The 13672-nt window shown below is 34.8% G+C and overlaps 1 protein-coding gene across 1 annotated transcript in view; it reads left to right on the top strand.

Moving 5' to 3' along the window:
* MED23 (mediator complex subunit 23) overlaps positions 1–13672 on the top strand; it is a 435475-nt gene that overhangs the window by 146771 nt on the left and 275032 nt on the right. Inside the window, exon 12 of the mRNA XM_090410280.1 lies at positions 10500–10702. Coding sequence (XP_090266406.1) covers positions 10500–10702 — 203 coding nt within the window. The remainder of the gene's footprint in view (positions 1–10499; positions 10703–13672) is intronic.

The following is a 13672-nucleotide window of genomic DNA, read 5'->3' as shown; positions in this document are numbered from 1 at the left end:
GACATATAAAGCAAGAGCTTCATAAAAAGAGCATTGTTGATGGAATGTAAAGAAATAGATGATATCAGCATGTTTACAAGCAGTATGAAGTGCAGGAAAGAACAGTGACTAGCATAATAGTTAAGGCCAAATCAGATATGAGAATCATAGAAATATTCTGTCAAGAAGGGATATATGTAGAACTACAAGGTAAGTGATTATGACAAGCTTAGGAAAAAGCTTAAATCTGTGCCATGGCATAAAACACTGAAGGGTAAGAATGTTAGTAGTGCACGGTGTTAAATTGTGAATGAATACAATTCACTAAGGAATGTTTCATTCATAATTTAACAAGCTTAAGGACATAGAAGAGAAATGCTTGTATTTTGGTGTAAGTTGTAAATAGTCTGTAAATTTTAAGATAACGTGATTGGTGCAATTTTGTGAGTATTCCCATGTGAAGTTCCTACTAAACTGTATATTAACAATGAAAATAATATATATCTTGTCTGCTAGCAATGATGGAAAGTTTGTGAATTGTATATAACCAACTAGCAACACAAGGTCAAAGTATGCGGGCAAGACACCAGGATTAGTGAGATGCCTGAAGTGGTCACTTACGCGTAGGGCACGTGGTGTGCTCAGTCTTCTTGGAAGATGCTACGGAAAGGCAAGACCCACGAGTGTAAAAGAATAGCATATCAGGTGAAAATTAAGTATTGCAGAAGGGTGCCGATAGGGTTGATTTAAAAGGGCTGAACCCCCCCCGGAAAGGTCTTATGTTTTTTCTCTCTCGGTGGTCGGAGTTCTGTAGGTGCCCTGGTCAAGGTGTGCATCGCTGCCGGTTTCAAGCACTACAATGAGCGGGTAGAAGTTTTCCTATGCAGCGGGCTACACACGGGGAAGTAGTGGCTAGGTAGCAAGCCGAATGGAGGCAGAGTCGTCTACGTGCCAAGAAATCTCTAGGCATAGTTGATCGATGTGCAAATTCCATGTGGACCAACCTAAGCTGATAAAATTCCCACCCACAACATAGAAGGAAGACAACGTGCTGAGAAAAGGAACCAAGAAACGAAGAGATAAGCCTGATGAATCCTCGAGTTCAGTGTACAAGCCTTTGATTAAGTTTTGTATGAGAGGAAGAAGTTTGTAATTTAAGAATCAAGGACATTCATAAAAGTTAGAACTCTAATTAAGATTAAGGCAGGACTGTGATATATAACCAAAGTTGGTGAACGTTTCAAGCCAAGGGCTATGTCTAGTATATGTGATGACTGTTAAATATGTCTAAGGTGTTATAGCATTACCTAATCCGAACTGTTTAACTAATACCTTAAATTTATTGTTGGTTAGAGAACTGAGAAAGCGAGCCGCTTGAGTTTGAACAAGATTATTCTTAAGCATTGATTACTGTCCATTATATGTTGATTTCTTTAACTTTGTAATCTAGTAGTTTAGTAATGATTGAAAATTCTCTGTTGTGTATAATTATTAATATGTTAAATAAACCTTTTGCTCTTATCCAGTTGGTTGCCTGTGTTTAAGAATCCAATGCACCACTCATAAAAAATTCGGACCAAAGTGGGATATATAGGAAGTAGACTTTATAAAGGAGGGCCACAACTAGCATTAGTATTGAATTAGAGGGTATTTTAAATATGACAAAGTAACTGTGTGCCAGTCTAAGAGTTCTCTCCTTGACTGAAAGGTATTTCCAATCTAGGGGTTCAGGGTAGCGCTGCGAAACAAATAAATTTTCCCTGAACCTTAAAAAATGAGATAACTCCAGACATCTCTAGCAATGGAACTGGCTCCTCACAGATACAGTTCCCTTTAGGAGAGGTCAGTCGCTTATTTGACTACTTATACAGCAAGAGTACACATAGAATGCATCATATCCTGTACACCCCTTGAGGGTACATGTCAGGAATTTGATGATGATGATGAGTGCACATAGAGCTCTATATCTTAAACTTTAAAAAAGGGATTGTATGCAGTGCCATATCTAAATATAATATAGGGTTAAGAGAGGCAAGACAGGAGGTAAAGAAAAATATACAAGTCCATATAAAGGAGAATCAGAGACATAACAATGGGATATAGTTAAGGGTCATCTAGAGGAAGCAATATTAAATTGTATACCTAGGGTAAGAAGGGTTAATCAGGTAGGGTTTAGATGGATGAGTAATATCATTAAGCACGAGCTGCAGAAGAAGAAAAAAAAGCTGTGGACGGTATATAAAGAGAAAGGTGACCAGCAATGCAAGGAAGGCAAAATCAGCTTATGAAAAGAATCTAGCAAAGCAGACCAAAGGAAATCCCAAAGAGTTCTTTCGTTGTGACAAGTAAGAGGAAGAAAGACCAGAAGATTAACCTCAATGAGTGATGATGGTCATGAGGAAACAGATGCAGATAAAATAGCTGAGTTACTGAGTGACCACTTTGCAAGGGTATATCATCCTAGTGAGGTTACTGCTTTAATATATGTGACAGACACTAATATGGGAACAGAGGCAGATGAATTGGAGGCTCTTAGGATATTGCAGAATCTCAATATCATTTTATCAGATCCATGTAGTCCTTATTTTCTGATTTTTGTTGAGAAACTGATTTCCCTTTGATTGGTGGTGAACAGTGAAATTTTATCAGATGAATCGCTGACACTTGGTTATTGGCAATGTAACAACATTTAGCGGCATTACAAATGCATCACTGCATTCATACTCACTATCAGAACCTTGTTTACTTTCCTTTTGTATCCATATTGGAATACTGTGAGTTGGCATAATAATAAACTATAAAATGGAGGAGAACTCACATTGAAACTTATTTTCACCTAAGTATAACATGTATCTTCAGTACAGAATTATAGAACATCATTCAAACAATAACAGACAATTCTAAAAAGCATCACTTTAAGTAGCTAACGTAAGATAACAAATTCTACAAATAAGTTTTAACATGAATTTTTCTCCATTTTTAGTTATTATACCAACTAATGGTATTCATTAAGTTCAGTATTCCAATATTGAAGCAAATTGATAGACTATCTGTAGAATCTGCTTCTCAACAATATGCTAGATACAGCAAACTTTAGTGAAGAAGGCTAAATATGTTAAAAGAATATTTCTAAAATGTAAGATGGCTCAGGTTATTTTGACCTGTTGTAAAATAAAGGAAATTTATCAGGTTCCTAAAGCCCATCAGATGTACATGAAGGCTAGTAGGTCACTTTTAAATTATCAACTGAACAAAGCTAAAAAAAAATCTTTAGCCCTCTTAAATAGGGAAATTGATTCTATCAAGATTGCTATAGAATCTGTATTAGTGGTTGAATTTTTTAACATTATTTTTCATATTTTACTAACTTCCTACCAGTGTGTTTTAATTCTACTCATGATAATTTAAAGCTCAAGTTTGATTCAATCATAAGCCATGTTGGGACCAGTACGCATTATGCTGTCTCTGACTCAGATAAACTCGTCATTAATCTATCCAGCCTTCCACTAACACAGGATCAGATTATTGTTTTTTCAAAAGTATGTGACCTCCTGTTTCCTCTCCATTTACACATACTGACGCTGTTTGTGACCAATATAATCTCTTTAAAATTTAAAGAATTAATGCATTGGAAATATATTTTCCTCAAAATATTGTCCATCATCTATGGTTTCTTTCTTTTCTCTCTTTTCTCTTCTTTTTTGACTAAATGTAATTCTGTAGCAGTAATTATGCTTCCTTCAGAATCTTCCATTTTTCACTTACATCACCACTTTCTTGTATATTTCTCTCATTCATTTCTTCTTCTACTTTCTTTGCGAATTCATTCGCCATACTTGGTATCTTCAGCCGCTCCATGTTCCATGCTTTGTTCCGTTTCCCTGCAGTTACCTAACAGGAGAATTCCCAGTGGGGGAGAGGAGTTAGACAAAGATGCAAGTTATCACCATTATTTTTTAACCTTTATAGTGAACAAATGCTTAGAGAGGCACTTGAGGAAGTAGAAGAAGGAATAAAAATAAATGGAAGAATCATTAATAACTTAAGATATGCAGATGATGTAGTGGTGATGGCAGAAAGTGAAAATGGATTAAAACAAATTGTTCAAAGAATTGGAAACTCTTGTAAAGAGTATGGACTAAGAATTAACACAAAGAAGACCAAGATAATGGTAATGGGTAGAAAAATAGGAGATAATGTAAAGATAAGATGTGGAGGAAGTATTTTAGAAGAAGTGGAAAGATTTCAGTATTTAGGTAGCTGGTTCTCAGAGAAAGGAACTTCAGAGTTGGACATTAGAAATAGAATAGGCAAAACTAATTTGGAATTTATGGAAATGAAGAGAATTTTAATAAACAAGAATACTAAAATAGATATTAGAATTGGAATAGTAAAAGCAACAGTTTGTAGTATTGCAGTTATGAACATGAGTCATGGACACTCAGAAAGAGAGATAGAAAGAATTAATGCATTGGAAATGTGGTGGTATAGAAAGATGGAAAAGATTAGCTATACAGAGCGAATATCAAATCAAGAAGTTTTAAGACGAGTTGGAATGGAAGGAACACTGCTGAAGAATATTATGCAAAGAAAGACCAGATTTGCAGAAGATCTTCTGAGAGATTCTTTTGGGACACCTGCCAATAACTATATTACAAGTGAAAGTTGAGGGGAAGAGAAGACGTGGAAGACCAACTAGAGAGTGGTTTAATGACATCGTGGAATGGACTGGTTTAAGAATGACAGAAGCGACAGACAGAGAGAAATAGAGAAGAGCTGCTCATCTGCTGCAACCCTCTTGCTAGAGGATGCTACTGGACAACGACGATGATATGACCTCACAATTTATCCCAAGAAAGACACCTGTTATGGATTTTTTTTTTTTTTTTTTTTTTCACAGCATAGATAGAGGCTGTTACAGTTACATCAATCCTTATTTCTTAAAACAGCTAACAGGATTCATTTCAAATGTGCAAAAATTCTTTTTAGTGCTTAGCCTCCTCATCCTAATTTTTCTTTTTCTGAATTTAAAGTGATGAAATCCTTGAAGAGTAACAACAAATGTAGTATTACTAAAGCAGACAAAGGAAAGGCTATTGTTGTTCAAGATAAGAGGAAGTGATAGAAGAATATCTCTGTTACTTCGAGACTGTTCCACTTATAGATGATCCTGCTGATAACCAGATAAATAGGCTTAAACTTAAAACTTTCTGTGGTCATCCAGATTATATAGTCTACCCAAAGTTCATAAACCAGTTATTCCATTAAGTCCAGTTGTTGACTGTATATGATGTCCCACTTATAAGGAATTAAATACTTGAGACTTCTACTAGAAGATCTTGAAGAAAAAGAAAGAAAGAAAAATAAAGAAGAACAATAAAATTTGTAATCATCTAGATCCTTTCGACATTATGATCAACTTATATATTGTCTTTTTTTTTAGTAATATGCCTTTATTAAACATCATTGAATTACTTCAAGAACCATTTGATTTTGTTATACACTCTGGCTATTTCATCTTAACAAATTTTATTAGCAGAATGAAGGAGCAGCTATGGGCAGTCCTATTTATCCAACCATTTCCAACTCCTTCATGGACCACTTTCAACAATGTCTCTTTGATAATATTTCACCTAGACTTGCACATTGGTACAGATATATAGCTGATATTTTTGCCATTTTGAATGGCTCTTCCTTTGAGTTATAGCAGTTTCTTTCCAAATTAAATGAGTTCATCTTAGAAAAATAAATAATGACCAAATAGCCATTTTAGGCTATTTGGTCATTATTTATGAATACTAATTTTTTTGTCAACCAGATGGAAGCTTACAGTTTTTATTTTTTAGGAAGAAGTCTCATAACTTTTAAGACCTTATTACATTGTGCTCATTCTTGACGAACCTTTTGCAGAAACAATTACAATGTATTAAAATCTAACTTCTTATCAAATGGTTTTAATGTTCCCGTCATCAAAAAAGCATTTAACAATTATGGAATCTCTGCCTTTTCTCATTCTGGAGAAATAACTTGCATTCCAATCACTTATGTGCAAGGCATTTCTGAACTCATAGCAAAAATTTTAAAACCACTGAATATTTTTGTTGCCTTTCTCCCCATCAGAATCAGAAATCTCCGTTATTCTTGCTTCTGCTAAGTATAAATTCTGCCTCTAGCCTTTCCAGGCATCTACCAGATTCTTTGCTTTTGCATCCACTTTTATTTGTATAGAAGAAACATAAGTCTTATATTAAATATCATATGCCTGAACAGTTTACACTTGCAGATCATGCTATCTCCACTAAACAAGTTTACTGAAACAAGAGAAGAGTCCTTCATAAAAGTATTTCCTCATTATTATTATAATACAGACATCTCCACGGAGTCTGAAGACTCATTGTGAAACCCACTCTACCCATACAATCTATCATATTCCTTTATCTAGACAAAGCACTAACAACTGAATCTGGCAATCCATTCCACTCATTCATAACTCTCCGAGCAAAAAAATCTAGTCCTTACACCCCTAGTAACCACACCTTTATTCAGCTTCCAGGGATGACCCCTTGTTCTGGTTCCTCTAGCTAAGTGCTGAAACATTTCCCCTGCATCAATCCTGTAAAACCATCTAAGTAACTTAAATGTTTCTATTATATCCCCTCTTTTTCTCCTATCAACCAACTTCTGCAATCCACACACCCTCAATCTGTCCTTGTAGGGAACATTCCATAGGCCACTCACCATCTTGGTCACTTGCCTCTGAATCCTCTCCACCTCTTCCTCATCCCCAAGAAACCCAGGGGACCAGACTTGAACACAGTAATCAAGATGTGGGCACTGTATAAAGAGTAATAAACTTCCTTATCTCTACATGTTAATGTGTTCTTCAATAGCCAAGTAATCCAATGGGCTACCTTAGCAAACTTAGCAATATGTCCGTTAAACTTTAACTCTCTGTCTACCACCACCACCAACAACCCTAAATCTCTAGCTTCATCTATATCCTGAAGTATAGTGCCATCGGTGAGATACACAGCTTATAATCTATTTTTCCCAAAATGCATAGCTTTACATTTCTCCAGATTAAACTGATACCCATTAACTTTTGCCTATACTGACTGCTTATTTAAATCATCTTGCAAACTCTCCTCTATTTAACTATTACTCTACCTAATTTCGCATCACCAGCAAATAACTAAATATTTCCTTTCAGGTTATTTCCTCAGCAATAGTCCCATTACTAAACCTTGCTGCACCTGTTTACCTAGTCACCTGTTTTGACGAATTAATTTCACACTGACTAGAATGTCTTTATTATTATTTTGTCACCTCCAGGGAGTCCAAAGACTCATTGAGGGATGAGTGTTTATAAAGAAATGTGTAAAGCATTACTCCATTTTCCTAATTTAAACAGATCCAATGGTCTATATCTATCACCTTTATAAGAGATAGTTTCATATGTGGTTCCCATCCATGAAAGGTTATTGCAATCTATAGCACATTTGTTTGATATCATGGGTGGGCTGAGGATTTTTCTTCCCATTTTTATCAATTTTATATATATGTTGTAAGTACTTTTTAAATCTGCTAATCTTTCCTAATTATATATATATATACAGGGTGTTCGGGATAAATTTGACATATTTATAATTAATTATATTTTTCCGTAAGTTACATGTATTAACACACACTTCTCTTCATTTAAAAGTTTGGACCCTTCTTCATTCATATACAAGATGTCAGAAAGGATGGATAGCTGGAACCCACCTGAATCATGGAAGAGAATAACTTGTATCATGATGATTTGTGCCCGCCATCAAAATAAGGATATTACGACTGCTGCCCAATGCTCCCTGAATACAGTAAAAACAATCAGGCATGAACTAGAGACTTGCAATGGTGACTACGAGGATGTAGCAAGAAGAAAGATCCCTAGCAGACGATCTGATTGCGTTCGTACAGCAGAATTCCTCGCAAATCTGCAGGAACAGGTGTTGAAGAACCCTGGCATTGGAATTCGGGCTTTGTTCGTGGAGTTGCTAACTGTAGTCAAGCCCTGGATAACAAGGGTAGCCAATGGTAGGCCGTATGTATGGCAGCAGGATTCGGCCCCTTGCCACACCTCTGGGAAAAGTCAAAAATGGTTGTCTGAAAATTTCTACGACTTCACCAGTCCAAATGTTTGGCCTCCAAACTCCCCAGACCTTAACCCCATGGATTATTTTGTATGGGGCGCAGTTGAAAAAGACACCAATCACACTTCCAGTAATACAAAAGCCCAGTTAATGGATAAAATTAAAACAGTTTTTGCAGCCCTTCCCAGGGAGACTGTAGCATCAGCTTGTTCGAGGTTCCGAAGCAGAATTGAAGCTGTGATCGATGCTAATGGTGGTTATTTTTAGTAAATCTTGTTGATAGTATTGTAATTAACTCTGCCTGTAATGTTTTTTGTCAATTCATTAAATTTAATAGATACAAAGAAGATTTTCTTTTTCCTTACGAAACTGTCAAATTTATCCCGAACACCCTGTATATATAGTTAAGAAATTAACCATTTTAATTATCTTGCATTAGCTACTTAGTAGCTAATGTAAGAATTGTGTGTTATTATTTGATTGCTGTTCTTTAATTTTGTGAAGATGCCTATGATATTAAGTGAAAATTCTACAAATAAATAAGTTTTAACAGGAATTTTCCTCCATTTTTATAGTTATTTTACTTTTCTTTGAATTCAAATAGTCAAAATCTGACTTGAGTCCAGTCAAAACATGTTTTATTTTCTTACTAGTAAGAGCTGTAAGTGTGCCAACACTTTTTGTTGGCAGCCTTGGACTATTTACATAGTCTGTGAGAAAATTGTGTATTTACTGTGAACCTCCCATGGCATAGGAATACACAAAAAAATTGGGACGGTTGCTAAGAGATGATAGCACCTACCTACAAAAAACCAAAAGTCAATGTAAATTTATGGCTTCATTACAGTAGTTAAAAGTTGATGAATGCATATGTTGATACTGTTTCTGGATAAAAGCATGGTGACATGTATATGAAACAGTACTGCTCAGGGTTATGAGCATGTTATTTTTGCTTACTTGGAATCCATGCATTGATAGGTTTTAATTGTTGATTATGATACTGTCTTGCTTAAATCTAATTATGCTTGAAGATCACCAGAACTGCTGACACTTGCTCATAGTGTCCTCTTGCCATATATTCCATGATGCATACACATGGTCAGAAGACCTTTCTTATTTTTTGTATTCTCTTCATGTGTATTCATTGTCATATTTATGTTTTAACATGGTGATGGGCAAGTACATACTCCTTATCAGAAATCCATCAGATACTTAACATTAATTTGAGCTTTGGTGTTTCTTAAAATTCTCTCAACACATTGCTATATGCTTGGGATTTTCTTTCTACCTGCTGTTTAGGTTACTAACAAGAACCAGCTTCTGTTTTATTTATTTATTTTTATATCAGCTATCCTTTCTACTTCAAAAATTAAATTTCTCAGCTCTTTCCTTAGTAAAACTTGCTATTGGTTTACCATTTAAAATTGTTTGCCATTTGAGAAGCTTAGTCTTTTCTTTCTGAACATGCAATTGCCCAAATAGCCATAAGATGGCCATTATTTAGAAGGATCTATCTTGCTTGCTTGTTTTAGTCCTCTACCATATCAACATAATTGGTAGCATGAATTAGGTTGACATGATTCTCTAATTGTCTACTAGCTTCACCTCTTTCACTGATGTTTGTAATTGTTGATGTAATTTGAGCTTTAGATTTCTAATAGGTGACTTTCATCATTTATATCCTAGTTTCTGAATGAAAACAGCATTTTATTATGCAGTATCGTGTAGCTTACTCTTCATATTTGTTTATGAATTAAGTACAGAATGTAGTTAAGTCATCTACCACTGCCAGCCCATCCTTGTTAAAATTTACTATCTGTATGGATAACAAATAACAGTATATTATGAGAAAGGTGAGAAATAGACATTGAGTCAGAAGGCTTGTTCAGTTCTCTGCATTCCTAATCAACTACTGATATATTATCAAAGTTATCTAGCTTTGACTATTATGAAACTTGAAGAGTAGGGAGGGGTAACCACTCTCATATGGAAGCAGTTGAATTTTTCTTCAGAAACCAGAGTTTTATCCCACAAAACAGAAACCAGCTAGAAGAAAAATATTTCACAGATATAACACGTAGGCCCCATATCCTTTGTTGTTTGTCATGATCCCATACTTTTTAAAAAACAGCTGCTAAGTGATCCTAGAAATATCCACATTGATATACTTTAGTATCAATGCGGTATTATGAAGATATTGAGATAATGTCATTAATCAGAAGTCTTAAGAGATTTTTGTTTCTTAATTATTTTTTTTAAGGTTCCATAAATAAGAATGTTAACTAAAGGATATCTTTGAAATCACAGACTTAAAATCACTAATCAGAATTAGCAAACCATTTTACTGTATTTAAAGCATAAAATGAATGACATTTTCATTGTTTCCAGCTTAATGATTTTCTTCCTGTTATGAAGTTATATGATCTTCTCTATCCTGAAAAGGAAGCACTGCCATTTCCAGATGTTACCAAAGCAAGTTCTACTCATGCTTTAGCTATTACTTCTATTTGGATTCATCTTACAAAAAAAGCTCAGTCTGATCACGTCAAGTTACAACGTTCACTTCCACAAGTTCTTCGAGGACATCTAGAGTAATTGTGCTTTATTTTACAATAAATTTAATAATTTTAAATAAAATATATTAAGAAACTATAACGCATTTTAGGAATGTTAGTCAAGTTTATTTATCATCCTACTAGTTTCACCGATTTTTGCTATCGGCATCTTCAGGGATACAATTGGTAAGCGATATGAAGGTAACAGACTAGGCTTTAACTGACAGTTCTAATTCATACAAAATTAGTATTGTGCGAGACAATGCACGTGTCTCGGGAACATGATTTATTTGTTACGAGACATAATGTAATTGGTGTGAAAGTTCATTTCTTTGATGTTTAGTGATCTAATTAAAGTTTTCCAAATTTCCGGTAGGATTAGACCTTAATTCTTATTCAGGTTTCCTGTTGAACGGGCGACCATAGCAGCCTCCTTGAAGGTTCTGGAATGGTAGTTCTCTTCTATATAGGGCATATGACTCTTATCCCACTCAATAAGATGGTTGGTAGATGCAAAGTGGGAAGAAAGGATAAAATATATTAAATTTTAATGGTCACCAATAAAATTTCTGTTTTATTTTATTAATGTTCATATTGCGTTATGGAGAATTCTTACAATGTAAACCTTACTTTTCATTATGTTTTTCGCTCAGAATTTCTGTATTTCATTCTCTGAAATTCATGTACTATCTCTTTCTGATTACTATATGTAATTCAAAAAGGATTTAAGAGAGAAGTCTGGATTCCCCCTCCCCTCACACACACACCTCCTTAAAACAGATTTGATATTTCAAAAGAGAGGTACATGCTCTTCTTAAAGAAGGGTGGATAACTCTTTATGACAAATTACACAAGCCTACATGATGTTTATGAAGTTGGAAAAAATAAATAGTAATTTGAAAATGGCAGCTATTTTCATTAACTATCAAGTACAAATTGTTCATAAAATATCATACATTCTTTGGAATAAAATTATTAAAATAATATTTTTTGTATTATGAATATCTGACATTTATGATAGAACATTCTAGACTTAAAAAAATAAGAGAAGTAAAACAAGTCCGTGGGGTTAGGCTGGTGACTGTGCGCTTTGCAACCTATGCCTGTGGAAGGAGTGTCCTAGGTTCAATTCCTGTCGATGATGTGAGGAGCTGAAGGATCTTCCTTCGCCATTGCCAAGTTAGCCGGTCTTGGGTGTGGACAGTAGGGTTTTTCATCCCGCAAAGCAGGCAAACCTTTTCGTGCTTTGTGGGACCTTTGTGTGTGGGGGAATCCAACCACACCTCGTGCCTCCCCTGGACCCTTGACGCTTTTGACCAAATTTCAGAAGGTCTGTTTTCAAGGTGACTAACATGGCAACGGCATCCAATTTTCCAATGAAGAGTCATAGAAAGAAATCATCAATTTCTGTTAAGTGGCTAAATTGTAATCCTGTATATTTCCATGGCTGTTCCTCCCCTTTCTCTATCAGCTGCTCCAATATGCATTAGCTGCTCCCTTCCTTTTGTTTCTTGGGACTTTAATATTCATAACATCTAACATTCTTTCTACAAAATTCCCCAGTGCCAGAGCCTATGCAACATATTCAAAAACAAAAATAACATTTTTCTTCTTCATATCATACAAATACAACATAGCATCTTCAACACTTTTTGCAATACCTAATATTCCACAGCCATCTTTTTTTTTTTTTTTTTGTCGATTCCCTATACAAACTACAGAGAGTTAATGAAAGCAAAGTTAAGTGATCACTGGCAGTCATTCTGCAGAAAGCACTACAAATAAATTGCATGAGATTAAGTCTGAAATTAAGCATTGGCAGTCCATTCTATACAGAAACAAAAGAGAATTTGGTCATGCTAGGTGCTGCATATGTCAGTTGTTTTACATATTCTTATGCACAGATGCTCATCTGTGCGTAGGAATACTATAACACTCATCTTACCATATTTTTTTTTTCTGGCAAACTGCCAGCATTTTACATTAGAGGAGATTTCAATTTTTACTTATTGGATTTTATCAGACTCAAACTGCATGAAGTTTTCAACCTTTTATAAATAAAGTAGAACCTCGGTTGTTGAACGACTCTCATGTCGAACAAATCAGTTCCCAAACAGACAAATTGGAACAACGTGCTCTGTGAGCTGAGATGTACAGTGGGAGAGCATCAGTTATGCCACAGCCTCCACTCAGTGCAGACACCTGCTTGAATTTGCATTGTCTTTTCTTGATTTGTTTATTTAAAAAAAAAAATTTTTTATATAAATTATTATTAAATAAGCCACTGGGCTGAAGAAGGATGGTGATAGCAGCAAAGTGAAAAGAAAAGTTGTTAGAACCAAGATAGGGTTGAAAAAAGAAATCATATCCAAACATGAAAATGGTGTTTGTGTCTCGGATCTTGCTATGCAGTTTGGTATGGCGAAATCAACGATCTGTACAATACTCAAAAATAAAGTGACGATCCATTTTTGTCTATATTTTATCTATTTATTATGTTTATTCTTTTTGTGTAAGATTTTATACATTTTCATTGTTTTTGTATACGATTTTATGCATGAAGAACTGTTATAAAAGTTTAAATAAGTAATCATTTGGGGTTCAGGAATGGATTAATTCTTGTAAAATGGATTAACCATTTTACATTAATTCTTATGGGAAAATGGTTTCAGTTTTCAAACAAATCAGTTTCTGGACAGCCTTTCGGAACGAATTATGTTCGACAATCGAGGTTCCACTGTAATTAAAATATTAGAATATAGAACCTTTAAAAGGCTTTGGTCTGGCAAGCTAAATTATGGATGCTGAGGACTAATCTATTATTTATTGCTAGATAAGAATGAAACTTTGAGTTTCAAAATTTATCACAGACTTATGAAAATATAACCTTCAGCATCGGGATTGCCTTGGCTTCCGCTAATTTAAAGACACTGACTCTGCTCAGGAGCACATATATTTACACTTTTGTTAGTGCTTGTGGGTTTTGCTGTCCTTACAGCTATTTCA

Source organism: Typopeltis vanoorti, chromosome 20 (assembly GCF_054136105.1).
Source record: "Typopeltis vanoorti isolate ZY-2024b chromosome 20, IOZ_Tvanoo_1.0, whole genome shotgun sequence".
NCBI classification, from domain to species: Eukaryota; Metazoa; Arthropoda; class Arachnida; order Uropygi; family Thelyphonidae; genus Typopeltis; species Typopeltis vanoorti.
Note: the sequence above shows the minus strand (reverse complement) of the source record. Positions and strands in the feature narration are given on the sequence as shown.